General features: G+C 36.1%; 1 protein-coding gene across 1 annotated transcript in view; it reads right to left on the minus strand.

Moving 5' to 3' along the window:
* The window catches only part of RPS6KA6 (ribosomal protein S6 kinase A6), a 195025-nt gene that overhangs the window by 116596 nt on the left and 56341 nt on the right, over positions 1-22088 (minus strand). The window contains exon 3 of the mRNA XM_035028805.1: positions 4721-4837. Within this exon, the coding sequence (XP_034884696.1) occupies positions 4721-4837 (117 nt within the window). The remainder of the gene's footprint in view (positions 1-4720; positions 4838-22088) is intronic.

Here is a 22088-nt window from a genome sequence, read left to right on the forward strand (position 1 = left end):
TCTGATTTGATATCATGTGTTGGTAATCTCAAAAATATTGCTTCACTGAGTTATGCAAATCTTCCAAATGTTGAACAGCAGTGATCTCATTGGAAAAGTTTTTTGAATATTAAGATGTCAAGCTCGGGGTGCCTGGGTGGCTCAGTCGTTAAGCGTCTGCCTTCGGCTCAGGTCATGATCTCAGGGTCCTGGGATCGAGCCCCACATCGGGCTCCCTGCTCCACGGGAGGCCTGCTTCTCCCTCTCCCACTCCCCCTGCTTGTGTCCCCTCTCTCGCTGTGTCTCTCTCTGTCAAATAAATAAATAAAATCTTAAAAAAAAAAAAAAAGATGTCAAGCTCACAGTGTCAAATAAAAATTTTCCAAAGCTCAAATTTTATCACTGACAAAAATATTGTCAGTTGTTTCCCATGAAATAACAGGATCCCTTCATTTTTGAGGAAACATCTACCAAATACCCAAGTTTAAGTAACCATAGTTTGTCAGTCATTCTTTTTTTTAAAGATTTTACTTATTTGAGAGAGAGAGAGAGAGAGAGAGAGAGGAAGAGCATAAAGGGAGAGTGAGAGAGAGAGAAGCAGTCTCCCCACTGAGCAGAGAGCCTATCGTGGGACTCAATCCCAGGACCCTGAGATCATGACCTGAGCCGAAGGCAGACGCTTAACCAACTGAGCCACCCAGGCTCCCTTTCAATCATTCTTTCAAGTAAAATGGTGTTCTATGGAAAAAGTGGCTAGTTCAGCTTACAATTCAAAAAATCACACAAGTGCTTTGTTTTGATGGTATGCAGCTTCTGGTATACAGCTAAAGTTCTTTATATGTACTTCTCATTTCATCACACAACATTAAAAAGAAGTGTACTCAAGGGTTGGGATTTGAGAAATTTAATAATTGTTAACACCTCAAGGACATTTTGAAGTAAAACTTGCATTTTTTTAAACTGCCAAGTATGTAGCAATGAGTACAATGACTACTGACATAATTTGTAGTCACTGCTTTGGTTGTGCCAAGGTGTCAGAAGTTTTACAAATAGTATCTTAGTATTATTATAAAATAGTTTTGACCTTGAGGACCCCATGAAAGTGTCTTATGGATGCCCAAGAGTAGAGAGACCACACATTGAGAACTACTGTTCTAAAACATAGCCCTTAGTAGGGATGAAAAGAATGGAATATAGAGGGCAAAAAGAAGCAAAGAAGAGAGAAAAAAAATGGTCCAGACTTTCAGGAAGACACTTGCACAAAGCAATCACTTTTTCCCTAGCTCTTCTAATACTCACTAGTATCCTAATATGGCATCTAATAGAAGCCATCATTTATAGTCTAGAGAAATAATTGTTTATTTGTTCATCACCTGATTTGTTCTTTTCAGATCTTAGATGGACTGAACTAGCATAAGAAAATATCCTCTCTGCTCTCTTCCCATGATCAACTACAGAAGAAGTTGCATGGCTTCAAACTACTGTATCTAAAAACATATCTATCCTGTTCAAAGAGGTTTCTTTTCAGTCACACTAATCCAGTTCTTGGAAACAGTTCAGAAAAGAAATGAGTGAGTGAGTTACTCCAATATACCTCTTTTGGTCGCATGGACTTCTATATTTTCCATTAATAAGTACTCCATAAGTATTTGTTCACATGAACTTAAAGATCACACAGCTTTAACATTGATTGAAGAGAAAAAACTGTAAGAAATTTTAAGATGTAAACATTTATAAAACTATCTCGTGAAAATGACTCAAGAGGGCAAGGGCCTAGTATTTTCAAAAATTCATTTTTAGGGGCAGCTGGGTGGCTCATTCAGTTGAGCATCTGACTCTTGGGTTTCAGCTCAGGTCATGATCTCATGGGTGGTGAGATCGAGCTCTGGGTCTGGCTCTGCAGTCAGCAGGGAGTCTGCTTGAAATTCTCTCCCTCTTCCCCTCCCTCCACTTGTGTGCATGCACGTGCATGTGCTCTCTCTCTCTCAAATAAATAAATCTTTTAAAAATTTCATTTTTAAGTCCTATACTGTATTATCACATAAGTAAAAAAATTATAATCCACGAATGTTAAAAGGTATGTGTTGTATAAATATTACTTGGCATGTGAAATACAAGGAAAGCTAGTCTGATAATTTCAGACATATTTTCATGTGTTTTATTTGATGTGTTTTAAAATAATTAATGTAAGCTGTTTGGTATACTACATTTCAATCCATACATTAATGATCATTAATAGCATTATACTTGGTGTGTTCAGTACAGAATTTTATATGCTTATTTCATGAGATAATGTAAGCTGCTTTGAAATACAACTTTAAAATGATTTTAATAGTGTTTTCCCCTATTAAATATGCTATAAAATATCTCATTGCAAGGCTTTATATAGGCCATAATTCTATTTATTTCATTTTTTTTTTTTTTTTAAGATTTTATTTATTTATTCATGAGAGACAGAGAGAGAGAGAGAGAGAGAGAAGCAGAGGGAGAAACAGGCTCCCAAGGAGCAGGGAGCCCGATGCGGGACTCGATCCCAGGACCCTGGGATCATGACCTGAGCCGAAGGCAGACGCTTAACCATCTGAGCCACCCAGGCGCCCCTCTATTTATTTCATTTTAACAATGGAACTTTTGCAGACAACTAAATAAGGCCGTAGCCCAAAGTTTCTTGGAATTTCTCCTACACTTTGATTTGCAGCTTTGGCCAAATTCCTGCATAGGTTCAGCATATAACAAGTCACATCTACCCAATGTCCATGCAAATGTTGTAGTACTGACAAGCATGTAGGTTCACATCCTAGGGGAAAAAAAAATAAGCCACCTCCTTAATATTTCTTTGGTTGATGAATTGCATGAAGATCATTACTTTGTATTTTAGTATTACAAATTTTAAAAAGTCTTCTTTGATATCCTTGTTAAACTGAAGTTCCTGCACAAAGCTGAGTATTTCCTGAATTTAAGGACTACATTGACAACTTGTCCACATGTTGCTATATTTAATGTGAAGATGTTATTGAAGACATTACATTATGTTATATTGTATTCTATGAATCCCCATGAGAAAAAAAAATTTTCTGGTCTGTTAGATCTGTTTACAACCTTAAAGATACTGCCATAATTATGCAATTAAAAGTATCAACTTTTTTATAATGGCTGCCAGAAATTTTAAGTCTTCATTTTGTTCCCACTTCTAGGAGACTCATAGGCTTTTATGTCATTTGTAAACAACAAGATTATATCACTGGCTTCATCTAATCTTTCCTGCTGTAATCATCTCAACTTATTTTTAACTTTATTTTATTTCATATTCATCTATGAAAACCTTAAATCATTTCTGGAGCAAAGCTGGATATAAATAAATATACATATGAATAGATATATACATCAAATGAAAAAGCAATGATTTTAATGGCTTAAAATGTTTGCCTGGTGAAATATTAAAGTTGATATTTAAGCATTTATACATTTGGGATATAAAAGAACTGCATCTCTTCCTCTAAAATTAACATCATAAAAATACAATGTAAAATAATTAAGAGAATAATGTACTTTAAGAAATTTAAAAAAAACATAAAGGTATGCAGAATGCACATGCCTACTCTACAGGTCAGTTCTATAAGCACACCCCCCACACACAATCTTTTAAAGTTTTATTCTCCCCAGTACAAGTATTCAGGTCTTATCTCCTTGTCTTCATATACCTCTGTACTAATTTACTATCAAACCATAATCTACCACAGTTTGTCTTTGTTGTGACCTGAAAACATTTCTCTGTATTTAATATGTTACATTCTATACCACATAGATATCAGATTACTTTAAGACAATGTCAATTTTATATTCACTAATACTGCTTTTATAAATGTGCACATACTGGGTGTTCAATAAATATCTTTCTTTTAAAATGATTCAGATCATAATAATCACCATTCAGTTACCCCACTTTTCCCTTTTGAAACTAAATATCAGACACCCTCAAATTAGTAGCTTCACTTTATCTTTCTCCCCTTACATTGTTGTTGCTGTTGTTGTTTTCTTAAGGGCTGTTAATTACTGTGTGTGTACAGTAACTTTCATGTCTTGGATGTTATTAGCTGTACAAATGTCAAGAACCAGACCTACACACTTCTGAGAATCTTATGGCAGTAAGCGCTTAATAAACAGTTTCAGTGATTTCAGAGTTAATCTTTCTCAATTTTGCTCTCTCCCTTGAAATTTAAGCTCCTTGAAGGCAGGAGTTTCACATCATCCATATGTCACCCAGTACCTGCCCCTGCTGTAATTTATATACATACTGCTTTAACAGATAATAGGTGAATTCATGCACTCATATATGAATTGGTAATACATTCTGACATTTGTGATAGAGCTAAGGAATATAGATAAAATCACTAGGAAAGAGCAAGCTGTGATCATGCCAGCATATGAATAGAGAAAAAAGGAAGACTTTAAAAAAAAATCAAACTACTTTGATTTAGGCAGTTAATAAATAGCATGCTATAATTTGTCCTAAAAAATGAGTGAGCCCATGGTACTGGGAAACACTGATTATTATACATAAGTATAAAGAAATGGGACTAAAAGTACAACAGAAATAAAAAGAGTAAAATTAGAGAGTTACCTTTGTGTGTATCCTTTGACAAATTTAGAAATGGCATATTTTCCAAATTTCTATCTATATGTATATTATTTTGGCTAAATGTTCAGAAGAGAAAAAAATGTGGAATAAAGCATTTATTACCTTTCCAAAGGATCCCTGACCAAGAACCTTGAGCAACTCAAACTGTGCAGGATCGGCCTTCTCATATCCTTCCTTAACATGATGAGTAATAGGGATTTCTTTAACAACATCTTCATCCTGTAAAAAGAAATCCAAACAACACTCAAATCCAGTTGCAACATCTAATGATTAGCTCAATTTAGAACCAGAAATCACAACAGAAATTAACTATCGAACTCTTTCACCTTAACACAGGGTTTTATGGGCTACTAGTATATTCACTTCCCTATTTTCTAACACATAGAGATACACCACCACCCCTATTATATAATTGCATGTAAATATAAGCACATAAAATCTATGCTTCAGGATTCCCTTCCAACTAGGTAGTGACAAAAGAAAAACATCAACAACTAACAGTTTTAAGGCCCTCACTGGAGGGGTGCCTGACCGGCTCAGTCGGTTGAGCATGCAATTCTTAATGTTTGTAAAGCATGTGATTTGATCTCAGGGTCATGAGTTCAAGGCCCACATTGGGTGTAGAGCCTACTTAAAAAAACAAAACAAAAGACCCTCCCTGGAGTATGAATTATGAGGTGGCTGAAGAGAAAGTCAAGAGACAGATAAAACCTTGTAAATTATAGGGCATGGCAAAATATGTAAGCTTCAAAAGTTCTCTGAAATGGAATTTCAGTAGCCTTTTAAGTAGTGATATATAAATGTTTAAATGTCCAACTAGCTACATCATTGAAAAGAAAAACTGGCTATAGGCAAACAAAATCTACAAAGCCCAAACACATGTTTCCAGGCCATGACCCTATTTTTATTGAAACTTTGCATATAAATTATATGCCAGATTTCCTACAACCTGGGTCAGGCAGAAAAGAAGCCACCCAGGGAGTGTTCCTGCTTTTTGATGTAGGACTCTATTCAGTTGTGAAGATTATACTCAAGTGAGGTGTAATTCTAGTCCCTAGAGAAGCACAGTAGCTAGGATGAAAAAAACCTCAAATGAATTACATATCACAAAATAACAAGAGCTGGGATATAGTATCTAACATTCTAACTATAGAGGAAATAACTGAGGCCCACAGAGTTTAAGTTCACATGACCAGTTAATCACAATGTCTAGAAGTCTTGGTAGCTTTCCAGAACACCATATTAAATTCTGGTCTGGATGGCAAAAAATATTCTCAATCAATTCATGCATTAATTGATTGATTAATAAATAGTGACTATGGCCCAAGTGGGCGTGAGCAGAATCCCAAGTAAACTAGACTTCATGGCAGCTAAAATAACTTCCATGTTACACAAATAGTCAAACATTCACTCTCTCATGAGGGTAGGCAAAGGAATTTTAGCTTTAGGTATCTGTAATCACTAATAGGCCAGAAATGACGAATCAGCTCTAAAAGTATGTCCATGGATGTTTGTTTTACATTAAAATAGTATTTCAGGGGGTGCCTGGGTGGCTCAGTCGTTAAGCGTCTGCCTTCGGCTCAGGTCATGATCTCAGGGTCCTGGGATCAAGTCCCACATCGGGCTCCCTGCTCCACAGGAAGCCTGCTCCTCCCTCTCCTACTCCCCCTGCTTGTGTTCCCTCTCTCACTGTGTCTCTCTCTGTCAAATAAATAAATAAAATCTTTAAAAAAATAAAAATAAAAAATAAAATAAAATAAAATAGTATTTCCGCAGACTCCTAAGTAGATATGAGAGTAACTTTCCCAAAAAAAGTCAAAAACTTTTTTTAATGGAAATACATATGCTTTGTAGCTACCATTCTGGGATTAAAGCACAGCATATCTGTATGCACCTTTGCAATAGAATATGTGTATAACAAAAGCAATATCACTGTATACTCTTAATCTTATGGTTAACTGAGTTTTCACCACATACTATGAATATACTACTGGTCTTCAGAGCATATAATAAAAACACGTATTGGAATTTTTCTCCACCTGAAAGAACACTAGTAGAAGAGTCAGTAGACTAAGTTTTGCTCCTAGCTCTGCCATACATAAGATAAGCAGCCTTGGCTAAATCACAAACTATTCTTCACTGTTCTCACATGACAAACAGGTTATATCAGATGGGTCTTTAAGGTTCTCCACAAGTCTGTGATTCTATGTTGAACACAGTACAGCATTTTTACGTGTAAGTACTTTAGTTTCTGCCATTTAAGATCATCATTATAAACATGGGTCATGATGACATTAGGTTTTTAAAAATGTTCAGAGCTAGGAAACAACTGTACTCTATTCTAGTTACTATCACCAAGGAAACAACTATACTCTAGTTAGTTTCACCAAACCTAAGAATGTCTTCCAAATGAAAGTGTCTGCCCAATGCCTCTTCTCTTAATTAAAATCCACAGATGCCCATCTTTCAAAAATATAACATACCTTTCAATTTTTGGCAGCATTACCATAAAAAGTTTCCAACATGAAAATACTACTAGATTAGAAAAGACCACTTTTCCCAGTGGATTGCCCCCATAAAATATTGTTACACTGTGTCCTAATAACTCATTAACTTGTCTTTCTCTCCCACTAGACTGTGAGCTTCCCGAATGCAGGTATTATCACATTCATCTCTGCATTCCTAAGGCTTACCACAATACTTGTTTGATTTTATGGGAGCAGACAGCCATAGAAATTGATGTAATTTCATAAAAAGGCAATGAAGGAAAACTTGTTTTAATTTATATATATATATATATATATATATATATATATATATACACACACACATATAAATTATGGGCTACTGGTATATTCACTATATATATATATATATATATATATACATATATATAGTATATATTATGGTATAATAATACCATACAATACCATACAATAATATTTGTTTTTATTTATTTGGTATTTATTATGGTATAATAATAATTTGGTATTCATTATGGTATAATAATACCATATAATACCATACAATACTTGTTTTAATTTATGTATATATAAATTATTAAATATATATAAATATGTATATATAAATTATGGGCTACTGGTATATTCACTATAATATATAGTATTTATTATTTTTTAGTATAGTTGACATACAATTTACATTACTTTCAGGTGTACAAGGTAGTGATTCAACCATCCTATATGATATCCTATGCTCATCACAAGTGTAGCTACTATCTGTCACCATACAACGCTATTACGATACCAGTGATTATATTCCCTAATGCTGTAGCTCTTATTCCCTTGACTTATTCATTCTGTAACTGGAAGCCTGTATCTACCAATTCACTTCATCCATTTTGCCCATCTTCCAGTTTCCCTTCCCTCTGGCAACCATCAGCTTATTCTCAATTGTAAAAAGAAAGATTTTAAAGATAAATTAACTAGTAAAAAAAAAAAAACTCTCAAAATTATTTTTAAATGCCTTGAAAAAAAGGAGAAAAATACTTATCCAGAATGATTTTTTTAATATATAAAGGAAATAGGGAAACAGGAATTCATTCTGGATAATGGAATTGTGTCAGTTTTGAACAGAACTGACTTTATTTCCAAATTTAATGAAATAAGCATTTTTTTTTCCTTAGAGTGTGAGGAATATAAACATTTTTCCAGATTATTCATGGTCAGTATTTTTATTACACTGTGTTGTACTTAACATAAATGAAGGGCATAATGACTCCAGAATCTGTACTTTTAAAAAATGCTGATATGAACTTACTGATTGGTCATCTGTCTTCTCTATTAAAAACATATGGTCCTAAGCAAACAACTACTATGCATTACATTACTAAATTATGGCCAGTTTACCTTTAAGTAAACAGTAGTTTACAATGCCCTAGCTGCAAATAAAAATCACTAGTAAAATAAATATTTATTTAATATATATGTTTGAATCCCACCCTCAAAGATTATGGTTCAGTAGAACTAGGGTGAGACCTAGCATTTTTTAAAACCTCCCCAGATGATTCTGATACATGCTCAGGATTGAACAGTACTATTTAGGTGCTTCTAAGATACAGTTATATAGGTATATAAATATAGATATCTACACAAATACACACACACACATACACACAGCTACTTATTACAGAAGTGTTTTATAATTTGCATGTGCTCTTTTTTTTTTTTTTAACTGCCAAATTATCTGATACTCTCTGTGTCATCATTTCCAATATTGGTCTTTCTTATTTCATCTTCTCCCCAGCCCATTCTTGTCTATTGACTAACATTTCTCAGCTTCTCCAAGGCTATACTTATTGATGTTTACTATTAAAACATTTTTTTCTGTCAACTGCAGCCCTCCTTCCTTCCTCTACTTCACTTTCTTCTGGTTCTGCAACATTCCAAAGCTTTAGACTGGCAGCATTCTAGCCTGAAATAAGATAGTAATGTACCTATCAGCAATCCATTTGTTTTCTCCTAAGAGTGAATCATCTTCAAAAAATTTTCTCTATCCTGGTATAATAAAGTTGTGATATATTACATAATCTTCCCATATATACCGCCTTTTATCTTTAATTATTCACTCATTCAGAAAAATCAACAGCATTCATGGAGCACATGCTATGTATTAGGCACTGCGCTACCCACTGGGGATACAGAGATAAAATTTGGACTTGAGGATAACAAATTTTGTCAGATATATCACTTCCCTTAATGAAACAAAAAGGTACACAATATGTTAATGGGCTGAACTGTTTCCCCTCAAAATTCATGTGCAACCCCCAGTACCTCAGAATGTAACTATTCGGAGACAGGGCCTTAAAAAAGGTAATTCAGGTAAAATAAGGTCATTAGGATGGGCCCTTATCAAATATGACTGCTGTTCTTACAAGAAGAGGAGATTAAGACATAGATACACACAGAAGAAAAAGCATGTGAAAGCACAGGGAGAAGACAACCATCTACAAGCCAAGGCAAGAGGCCTCAGAAGAAACCAACTTTGCCAACATCTTGATCTTGAAATGCTAGCCTCCAGAATTGTGAGAAAATAAATTTGTTGTTTAAGTTACTTAGTCTGTGGTACCTAGCTATGGCAGCCCTAGCAAACTTATACATAGTACCTGATCATAGTTGATCTCTGTAAAGAAAGTTGCTACTGTGAAATTAAAATCTAATAACTTTGAAATAGGAACCACTGTTCAACACCATATGACAAATCTGAGACAAGGATGATTGTGAGTTAGTGGGTTTTTTTGGAATATCATAGTAATTGTTGATAAATATAAAAATTATGAAGGCTCAATCACAACTAAAATAGTATGCTCTGACCTCTACACTCTGTGATCATCTTTTTAATTCAGGGGCCCAACAAGGCTATAACATTGGGAAAATATACTGATAGAGTTCAAAACATACTGCCAAATACACTAATGCTTCAATCTTTTGATTAACTGATTTGAAATCACCTGTTAATGAGAAAGAGAAGCTGAAGACAATCCATTAGGAAATCATACTATATAATGCTATTATGACTACTTCCTAGGACTATGGTACTGAACATAGATACCTCCAGAAAACAGGTCAAAACAAAATAAGAGGGATGGACCTACAGAGTATAATGCTAAGTGAAGTAAGTCAGAGAAAGACAAATATCATATGATTTCGCTGATATGTAGAATTTAAGAAACAAAAGAAATGAGCAAAGGAGAAAAGAGAGAGAGAGAGAGAGAGACGGAAGGAGGGGAGAGAGAGAGAGAGAGAGAGAAGCCAAGAAACAGACTCTTAATTATTCAGAATAAACTGGTTATAGGAGGGAAGGTGGTGGGGCATAAATGAAATAGATAATAGGGATAAAAGAGTGCACTTGTCATGATGAGCACTGGGTGATGTATGGAATTGTTGAATCACTATATTATATACTTGAAACTAATATAACACTGTATGTTAACTATACTGGAATTAAAATAAAAATGAAAATAAAGAAGAGAAATTTTAAAGCATAATTGTTTCAGTTTTATGTAATAATGCAATATCCATCTGTTCAAACATTTGCTATATTTCTGGGTAGATAGGCCAGTTTGATAACCCAGAAATTCCAAGAGGATTTAGTTGTGGATTTGTTAAAATATACATGAAAAGATCTGGGAAACAGCTTGATGTACTCTTCTCATGCAGTGAATAATCTAGGGTCATTGAAAATCAAGCTAAGTATCAGCCTACTTTGAAAGAGCGTTAATAGTAATAATAATGTAGATGTCAAGACACAACTAGGGTGAACAAAACACCTCAAATAATGTACATATTGGAAAGTAATTACAGAATATTTAGGTTAGGAAAATAGTATCGATTTGTCCTGACTGAAAACCAAACAAGGGTGGCAAGCTAGTTCCCACGTGGCTTGGATTATTCTATTTACTAGGATCAGCTCTTTAGTTCCCTCATCTATAAAATGGCAATAAAACCGACCCTATCTATTTCAGATCTGGGTGACAGAGTCAACTGAGAATTTTGAAAACCACAAAATGTCTATAAAAATTGAAGTTATTGAATTATTTATACTATTTATCTTTGCATCCCTTGTGGTATAGCATAACTACACCTTCTGTTGGTTAGGCATCAATATTTAGATGAACAATAACTGTTTATCAAAGAGTTTTGCATATCTATAGGACAAGGGTTTGAATTTTTTCTTTTGCAGAAATTTTCCCTTTATCACATTATCACTATTTTTATACTGCATTATATTTTTTCAAGTTTTTCTTTAAATTCTAGTTAGTTAGCATATATTGTAATAATGGTTTCAGGATTAGAATTTAATGATTCTTCACTTACATATAATACCCAGTGCTCATCACAAGTGCCCTCCTCAATACCCATCACCCATTTAGCTCATTGCCCTGCCCACCTCCCTCCATCAACCTTCAGTTTGTTCTCTATAGTTGAGTCTCTTATGATCTGCCTCCATTTTTTTTCTTCCACTTCTATATTCACCTGTTTTGTTTCTTAAATTCCACAGATGAGTGAAATCATATGGTATATCTTTCTGTTTTCACTTAGCATAATACACTCTACCACCATCAATGTCATTGCAAATGTCAAGCTTCATTCATTTTATAGCTGAGTAATCTTCATTGTATATATATACAACATCTTTATTCATTAATCAGTTGATGGGCACACAGGTTCTTTCCACAATTTGCCTATTGTTGATAATGCTGCTGTAAACATTGGGGTACATGTGCCCTGCAGAATCAGCATTTTTGTATCTTTTGCATAAATACCTAATAGTGTGATTGCTGGGTCATAGGACAGTTATATTTTTAAATTTTTGAGGAACCTCTGTACTGTTTTCCAGAGTGGCTGCACCAGGTTGCATTCCCACCAACAGTATAAGAGGGTTGCGCTTTCTCCACATTCTCATCAACATTTGTTTTTTCCCTGTGTTGTTAATTTTAGCCATTCTGACAGGTGTGAGGTGGTATCTCATTGTAGTTTTGATTTGTCTTTCCCTGATGATGAGTGATGTTGAGCAACTTTTCATCTGTCTATTAGACATCTGTATGTCTTTGGAAAAAAGTCTATTCATGTATGTCTTCTGCCCATTTCTTAACTGCATTATTTGCTGTTTGGATGTTGAGTGTGATAATTTCTTTTTTTTTTTTTTTAAGATTTTATTTATTTATTTGACAGAGAGAGAGAGAGAGACAGCGAGAGAGGGAACACAAGGAGGGGGAGTGGGAGAGGGAGAAGCAGGCTTCCTGCCGAGCAGGGAGCCCGATGCGGGGCTCAATCCCAGGACCCCGGGATCATGACCTGAGCCGAAGGCAGTTGCTCAACCAAATGAGCCACCCAGGTGCCCCAGAGTGTGATAATTTCTTTATAGATTTTGGATAATAACCCTTTATCAGATATGTCATTTGCAAATATCTTCCCCCATTCTGTAGGCTGCCTTTTAGTTTCCTTCACTGTGCAGAAGTTTTATCTTGATGAAGTCCCAATAGTTCATTTTTACTTTTCTTTCCCTTTCCTCAAGAGAAATGTCCAGTAAGAAGCTGATATAGCTAATGTCAAAGAGGTTACTGCCTGTGTTCTTCTTCAGGATTTTTGTGGTATCCTGTCTCACATTAAGGTCTTTCATCTTTCATAAATTTTGAATTTATTTTTTGTATGGTGTAAGAAAGTGGTATAGTTTCATTCTTCTGAATGTGGCTGTCCAATTTTCCCAACACAATTTGTTGAAGAGACTGTCTTTTTCCCATTGGATATTCTTTCCTGCTTTGTCGAAGATTAATTGACCATATAGTTGTGGGTGCACTTCTGGGTTTTCTGTTCTGTTCCATTGATCTATGTGTCTTTATTTGTCCCAGTACCAGACAGTCTTGATGATGACAGCTTTGTAATATAGCTTGAAGTCAGGCATTGTGATGCCCCAGCTTTGGTTTTCTTTTTCGACATTCCTCTGGCTATTCAGGGGCTTTTCCTGTTCCATACAAATTTCAAGATTGTTTCAGCTCTGTGAAAATCCTGGTGGTATTTTGATAGGGATTGTATTAAATGTGTAGATTGCTTTGGGTAGTATAGACATTTTAACAATGTTTGTTCTTCCAACGAATGAGCATGGAATGTCTTTCCATTTCTTTGTGTCATCTTCAATTTTTTCATTAGAGTTTTATGGTTTTCAGAGTACCTTTCTTTTACCTCTTTGGTTAGGTTTATTCTTTGGTATCTTATGGTTTTTGGTGCAATTGTAAATGAGATCAATTCCTTGATTTCTCTTTCTGCTTCTTCATTATTGGTGTATAGGAATGCAAATGTACTTGATTTTCTATCCTGTGACTTTGATGAATTCATATATCAGTTCTAACAATTTTTTGATGGAGTCTTGGGGGTTTTCTACATAAAGTATTGTCATCTGCAAAGAGTGGAAGTTTGACTTTTCCTTGCTGATTTGAGTGCCTTTTATTCCTTTTTGTTGTCTGATTGCTGAGGCTAGGACTTCCAGTACTATGTTAAATAACAATGGTGAGAGTGGACATCCTAGTGTTGTTCCTGATCGTAGTGGAAATGCTCTCAGTTTTTCACCACTGACAATGATATTACCTGTGTGTCTTTAATATATGACCTTTAGGATGTTGAGGTATATTACCTATTCCCCTAATTCATTGAAGTTTTTTTATCAAGAATGAATGCTATATTTTATCAAATGTTTTTTTCTGTATCTATTGAGAGGATCATATGGTTCTTGTCCTTTCTTTTCTTAATGTGGTGTATCACATTGATTGATTTGTGAATACTGAACCACCTTGCAGCCAGATATAGATATCACTTGATTGCAGCAAATAATTCTTTTAATGTACTGTTAGATTCAATTTGTGAGTATCTTGTTCAGAATTTTTGCATCCATGTACATCAGGGATATTGTCCTATAAATCCCTTTAGTGGGATCTTTGCCTAGTTTTGGAATCAAGGTAATGCTGGCCTCAAAGAAAGAGTTTGGGAGTTTCCTGCAGGGCTGGTTTAGTGGTCATGAACTCCTTTAGTTTTTTATCTGGGAAACTGTTTATATTTCCTTCTTTTCTGAATGGCAGCCTTGCTGGATAAAGTATTCTCGGCTGCATATTTTTTTTTTTCCCATTCAGCACGTTGAATCTATCATGCTACTCTCTCCTGGCCTATCATGTTTCTGTGGAGAGATCTGCTGCTAACCTTATTTGTCTTCCCTTGTACGTTAGGGATGTCTTTTTTGTCTAGTTCCTTTTAGGATTTTACCTTTATCGCTGTATTTTGCAAATTTAACTATGATATATCTTAGTGTTAGTTTGTTTTGTTGATTTTGATGGGAGTTCTCTGTGCCTCTGGATTGGGATATCTGTTTCCTTCCCAAGATTAGGGAAGTTTTCAGCTCTAATTTCCTCAAATAAACCTTCTGCCCATTTTTCATTCTTCTTCTTCTGGGCCTCCTATGATATGAATGTTATTATGCTTCATATAGTTGCTGAGTTCCCTAAGTGTACATTAGTGATCCAATATTTTTATTTCCCTCTTCTTTTCAGCTTCATTATTTTCCACAATTTTATCTTCTTTATCACTTATTTGTTCTTCTGCTTGTTCCCTACTTGTGGGCATTACATCCAGTCAGCTTCACATCTCCATTATACCTTTTTTTTTTGGCTAGACTAGGTTTTAGGTCTTTTATGTCTGTGGTGAGGGACTCCTGGTGTTTTTCTCTAGCCAAGCTAGTATCTTTCTGACTGTTGTTTTAAATTCTGGTTCAGGCATATTACTTATATCTGTTTTGATGAGATCCCTATCCTTGACTTCTTGTTCTTTCTTTTTGGGTGAATTCCTCCATTTTGACATTTTGTGTAGCTCTCTGTCTTCTCTGTGTTAGGAAAGTCTGTTATGTTTCCTGCTCCTGAGAGTAATGGCTATATTAAGAAGAGGTCGTATACTGTCCAGGACCTGGTTCTTCTGGAATTGTTTCTGGTGTATGCTGTGTGCACTCTGCTGTTGTGTTTTGGCTGCTCTTTTCCTCAGGTCATTCCCCTGCAGAATTTCTCCTTGTCTGCAGTGGGGAGTGCTTGGACCTTGTCCACTGTGTAGCAAGTTTAAAATAGGTGTGTTTTAGTCTACTTGTTAAAAGAGGCTAGATCCTATTTCTCCTAGAGCTACAGCTTTGCAGCTCTCTGTGGTCAGTAGACTTGGTGCAATGGGGCAGTTTGTGCTGGTCATCTGGGGGAGGGGCCTGCTGATGCTCTGAGTCACAGGGACACTTGCCCCACTGTAACCAAAAAAAAAAAAAAAAAGCACCTGGTGTAAGTGGGCAAGGTTCCACCCTGGGCATTGTGCTGCTCACTAAAGTCCATCCTTGCTGATGGGCAGGGGTAAAAATTTTATCAGCCGGCTCTCATCCCTGAAGAGGGGATTTCATGCCCACAGCTATTCAGGAAGCCCTCTCAGAAGAGCAAACAATCTCCCCTAGTCTGTCCCAGGCATCCCTCAGATCCCTATCTTTACCATCTGTGTCTGAGCCTTCTGCACACCAGGTGGCACAAAGCTCCTGTGTTTTATCTCAGGCATGCCAGCTGGGTTTCAAAACTTCAAATTTTAGGGACATGGCACTGCATGGACCCATGCTGATCCTCTGGAGGATCGTCTCACTGAACTGTGGCTGGTGTGGGTTTTTTCCAGAAGGTCAGTCACAGGAACATGTAGGGGCTTAGAGTTTATGGTAAAGCACAGAAAAAAGCCAGCATCCAGGTTAGCTGCCCTCAGTAGGTGTCTCTGTTCCTATACTAATGAACAGACCAGCTCAATGGTGCCCACGGACTCCTCTGTCCCTGGAGAGGCAGTGACACCTCTCCTAAATGCATTCAAAGAATGGGAACTGTCCCTCCTAGTGTGACTTAGAGGATCCTCAGACCACACTGTCCACCACTGGGCCTCTCCTCTCCTTCTCCACAGGAGCACCTCTATGCCCACCAGGCTCCACACTGGTGATGGCATAGACTTCTAAAACTTCAGACTTAGAGCTCCACTGCTTGTAAAAATTTGCAATAATCAGCCCCTCTTGTTTTCCCCATCAATTGTTTCAGGTGAGTGTTTTTTTAAGCAATGCCCTGCATTTGTGTTCTCTCTCTCTCTCTCTCTTTCCCCTCTCCCTGATCAGGGTCCCTTCCTTCTGTAGCACCATGATTCTTTTCTCCCCCAAATCACATCTGAACATTTCATACCCTCCACAATGTGGCCTCTTTTCTCTTTCTAGTTCGGCAGATTATCTTCTCAGTCCTCAGATCGATTTCCTGGATGCTCAGAATGATTTGATATTTATCTAGCTGTGTTCAGGGATGAGGCAAGCATAGGGTCCCCCTACTACTCTGCCACCTTAACTTCCAAGGGTTCAAATTTTTTTAAAAATGCTAAATGAATAAAAAGCAGAAGTAAGGACCAACTTTGCAAGGGAAGAAAAATATTGAAGCACAGCAAGGATAAATGTCCAGAATGGAAAGAGAAGTAAAGGAAGGAAAAATCCACCCTATGAGAAGCAGGCACCCCAACTTAAGGGACTTCCTACATATAGCTACACATGAGTTTAAGTAAAACGCACTTGTAATAGAATATTTCTTAAAGGATTATTAAGACAGACATATGTCAAGAGTGGTTTCTAAAATTAGATATGTAGGGCTTCAAAATATCAGTAAATCAGTTTTTTATGTACATTTTCAGTTAAATGTAACCTTTATATTTCTGGGTAATAAAAATATGTATCAGTTTAGAGACTAAACATGTTACTGATGTTGTACTAATGTAGTGAACAAAAATCTAATAGTTCAATGATTCTTCTTTTGAAATTCCTAAAACATCGGTAGCATTAAAAATGTGTATTTTATTTGAGGTAGTAATAGCCATTCCATACAAACTTTAAAAGTAAATATGAATGGATTATAAACTACCAATATAAGACACCTCTACTTATTTTGAGAACATAAAATAATCAATTCATGTCAGTAATCTACTAAAGAAGAATCATAACATCTTTTTTTTCTAATCTGGACATTGTTGGGAGAAATAGGGGACTAGGTGGTGAAATATGATATCATATATCTCTTATCACTGACCTGTTACTTAATGATTACCAAATATGAACACTGTCTTGAGAAATGGAAAAAATCATTATTACTAATCTGGATATATTAAAATTATACTAACTATAATTTAGCTTTGTTAATCATAAGCTAGATGTATCTATCTACTTATATCTATATCTATATCAAGAGTGTGGGAAACAATTTACTTCATTTTGCCTGTTTTAACTGAAGAAAAGTGATCAGATGACCATGAAATTTCAAAGCTACGATAAGTGATATGAAGTGGATTAGCTGTCTAAATCAGTCAATAACAAAACAGCATCAGGCAAAATAGGCAATTCCTAAGTTCAAATTTAAAGAATACTGCTTAAAGAATCTATGCATCACAGAGCAATCTCTACAACTCTCCACTATCTAAAATAAATAAATAAATAAAAACAGCCGACCACAAAAAAACACAGCTCCCAGCATCACACTGGAATAGGCAACCACAGCCCCCAAAATCCTATATATGAAAACATTAAAGAGATAAATTTATACAGTTAGTGTTTATCATCACTCATATAATTTAACTGACACCAATGAGTACCTAAACCATCGCACAGCAAATGTACTTTAAGTTCAGATAACTCAGGCTATAAACTAAATCAAATTCTGGGGCACCTGGGTGGCTTAGTTGGTTAAGCGTCTGCCTTTGGCTCAGGTCATGATCCCAGGGTCCTGGGATCCAGCCCCTCATTGGGCTCCCTGCTCAGCAGGGAGCCTGCTTTTCCCTCTCCCTCTACCTGCTGTTCCCTGTGCTTGTGTGCACTCTCTCTCTCTCGCTGTCTCAAATAAATAAAAATCTTAAAAAAAAACCTAAATCAAATCCTTACAAGTGATTCTAGGTCCCTTATTCTCCAAAACTTCAGATTTCCCTTTCTACCCACTGAAGGTGACTGACCAATTTAGATGACATTAGCATCAATTGTTATATATTTTTACTGTCTTTCCATAAAAAGTATATTTCCTGATTCTTTTTTTTTAAATTGGGAAGGTAAATATTTGACAATAATCCTATATATATGTATCTATGTGTTTATGTTGGCTACACATCTACATATGTGCACATGCACACACATACATTTTTTTCTGCCTCCTATGGTGTGGGGCATAGTATTTCCCTGTTAATTTATTAATTCTCAAATATACCCTTCCCCACTGCCTTTTGTATTTTCCTACACTTCATCTTTTATAAACTAGTAACATAAATACTATGCCTCTTAGTACATATGATCTGTAGAGAAAGCTTTAGATGAATATATTGTTTTTTAATTTTTTTTTAAAGATTTTATTTATTCATTTGACAGAGAGAGACACAGCGAGAGAGGGAACACAAGTAGGGGGAGTGGGAGAAGGAGAAGCAGGCTTCCCGCTGAGCAGAGAGCCCGATGTGGGGCTCAATCCTAGGACCCTGGGATCATGGCCTGAGCCGAAGGCAGACGCTTAACAACTGAGCCACTCAGGCGCCCCGAGAAAGCTTTAGATGATTTTAATAGAAGCTTACACTTAATTATACTCAAAATTAACATGTTATTTATATTAAGTAAATTACAAAAGAAATAATGATAACATTTTATCTGCTAATCAGAACTAAGATTATTGTGACATCATCACAACCTGCAGAGATAGTGAATTTTTACATATATTTCAAAGAAGAATCTTGGACAAACCCAATTTAAATATCTCTGCTGGCTCTATCTGAAAAAGTCCTCTTATAACACAGTTTCAAGGGGAAAAAGATATCAAGGTTGATTTTATCTGTAACTAAATAAGAGAAGGATGATGCCTTTCTAATTTTCCACTTCTTTGAGTCTACACAATACACAGATGAGTTAACATGAGGAGCACTATGTCATAAGTCTCACTTCCGCTACTTGTTACATTGATGATCTAGTATAAATCAGAACATCTGCAGGTCTCAACAGACTTAACGAAACAATGGGGTTATTAAAAAATATTGTCTCTAATACTCTTTCTAGCTTTAACAATCCATAATCCCACCCCCAAAAAACTATTGAAATGATAATCATAAAATAACAAAATAAATGTGGATGAACATCTTAGGCAGACCCTTCTTAAAATCTTAAGAACACTCTTCTGTAAAACAAGATCTTGTACAACAAGGATCAAGTACATAGTCCTGACACAGAATGGCCCAATAGCTAAATGGTCTTTTTTTTTTTTTTTTTATTGTGTTATGTTAGTCACCATACAATACATCATTAGTTTTTGATGTAGTGATCCACGATTCATTGTTTTCCTATAACACCCAATGCTCCAAGCAGTACGTGCCCTCCTTAATACCCATCACTGGGCTAACACATCCCCCCACCACCCTCCCCTCTAAAATCCTCAGTTTGTTTCTCAGAGTCCATAGTCTCTCATGGTTCATATCTCCCTCCAATTTCCCCCCCTTCATTTTTCCCTTCCTTCTCCTAATGTCCTCCATGCTATTCCTTATCTTACACAGATAAGTGAAACCATATGATGATTGACTTTCTCTGCCTGACTTATTTCACTTAGCATAATCTCCTCCAGTCCCATCCATGTTGATGTAAAAGTTGGGTATTCATCCTTTCTGATGGCTGAGTAATATTCCATTCTATATATGGACCACATCTTCTTTATCTATTCAACCCTTGAAGGACATCTCGGCTCTTTCCACAGTTTGGCTATAACAGATACTGCTGCTATGAACATTGGGGTGCATATGGCCCTTCTTTTCACTACATCTGTGTCTTTGGGGTAAATACCCAAGAGTGCAATTGCTGGGTCATAGAGTAACTCTATTTTTAATTTTTTGAGACACCTCCAAACAGTTTTCGAAAGTGGCTGTACCAACCTGCATTCCCACCAAAAGTGTAAAAGGGTTCCCCTATCTCCACAACCTCTCCAACATTTGTTGTTTCTTGCCTTGTAAATTTTTGCCATTCAAACTGGTGTACGGGGATATCTCAATGTGGTTTTGATGTGAACTTCTGTGTTGGCTAATGATGATGAACATTTTTTCATGTGTCTATTAGCCATTTGTAAGTCTTTTTCAGAAAAGTGTCTTTTCTTTTCTTCTGCCCATTTTATGACTGGGTTATTTGTTTTTTGAGTGTTGAGTTTGAGTAGTTCTTTATAGATCTTGGATATCAGCCCTTTATCTGTAGTGTCATTTGCAAATAACTTCTCCCATTCTGTGGGTTGCCTCTTTGGGTTTTTTTTGGGTTGTTTTTTTTTTTTAAAGATTTTTTTTTTTTTTTTTTATTCATTAGAGACAGAGAGAGAGAGAGGCAGAGGGAGAAGCAGGCTCCCAAGGAGCAGGGAGCCCGATGCGGGACTCGATCCCAGGACCCTGAGATCATGACCTGAGCCGAAGGCAGACGATTAACCATCTGAGCCACCCAGGTGCCCGCCTCTTTGTTTTGTTGACTGTTTCCTTTGCTGTGCAGAAGCTTTTAATCTTGATGAAGTCCCAAAAGTCCATTTTTGCTTTTGTTTCACTAGCGTTTGAGGATGTATCTTCAAAAAAGTTGCTGTGGGCTATGTCAGAGAGGTTACTGCCTATGTTCTCCTCTAGGATTTTGATGGATTCCTGTCTCACATTGAGGCCTTTCATCCATTTTGAGTTTATCTTTGTGTATGGTGTTAGAGAATGGTCGAGTTTCATTCTCCTGTATATAGCTGTCCAATTTTCCCAGCATCATTTATTGAAGAGACTTTTTTCCATTGCATATTTTTTCCTGCTTTGTCAAAAGATTATTTGACCATGGAGTTGAGGGTCCATATCTGGGTTCTCTATTCTGTACCATTGGTCTATATGTCTGTTTTTGTGCTGGTACCATGCTGTCATGGTGATCACTGCTTTGTAATATAGCTTGAAATCGGGCAACGTGATGCCCCCAGCACGTTTTTCTTTTTCAACATTTCCTTGGCGATACAGGGTCTTCTCTGATTCCATACAAATTTTAGGATTGCTTGTTCCAGCACTTTGAAAAATGTCATTGGAATTTTGATCAGTGTGGCATTGAAGGTATAGATTGCTCTGGGTAGCATAGACATTTTAACAATGTTTATTTTCTGATCCATGAGCATGGAATATTTTTCCATCTTTTTGTGTCCCCTTCAATTTCTTTCATGAGTGTACAGATCCTTTACTTCTTTGGTTAGGTTTATTCTGAGGTATCTTATTTGCTGCTATTGTAAATGGAATTGTTTCTCTAATTTCTCTTTTTACTGTTGTGTTGTTAGTGTATAAGAAAGCAACTGATTTCTGTGCATTGATTTTGTGTCCTGCCACATTACTGAATTGCTGTATGAGTTCTAGTAATTTGAGGATAGAGTCTTTTGGGTTTTCCAAATAAAGTATCATGTCATCTGCAAAAAGAGAGTTTGATTTCTTCTTTGCTAATTTGAATACTTTTTATTTCTTTTTGTTGTCTGATTGCTGTTGCTAGGACTTCTTGTACTATGTTGAACAATAGTGGTGAGAGTGGGCATCCTTGACATACACCTGATCTTAAGGGAAAGTCTCTCAGCTTTTCCCCATTGAGGATGATATTCGCTGTGGGTTTTTCATAGATCGATTTTATGAACTTGAGGAATGTTCCCTCTATCCCTATACTCTGAAGAGTTTTAATCAGGAAAAGATGCTGTATTTTGTCAAATGTTATTTCTGCATCAATTGAGAGGACCGTATGGTTCTTCTCTCTCCTCTTATTAATGTGTTCTATCACATTGATTGATTTATGAATGTTGAACCACCCTTGCATCCCAGAGATAAATCCCACATGGTCGTGGTGGATGATCCTTTTAATGTATTGTTGGATCCTTTTAGCTAGGGTTTTGTTG

Source organism: Mirounga leonina, unplaced genomic scaffold (genome assembly GCF_011800145.1).
Source record: "Mirounga leonina isolate KUSES-001 unplaced genomic scaffold, KU_Mleo_1.0 Mir_204, whole genome shotgun sequence".
Taxonomy (NCBI): Eukaryota; Metazoa; Chordata; class Mammalia; order Carnivora; family Phocidae; genus Mirounga; species Mirounga leonina.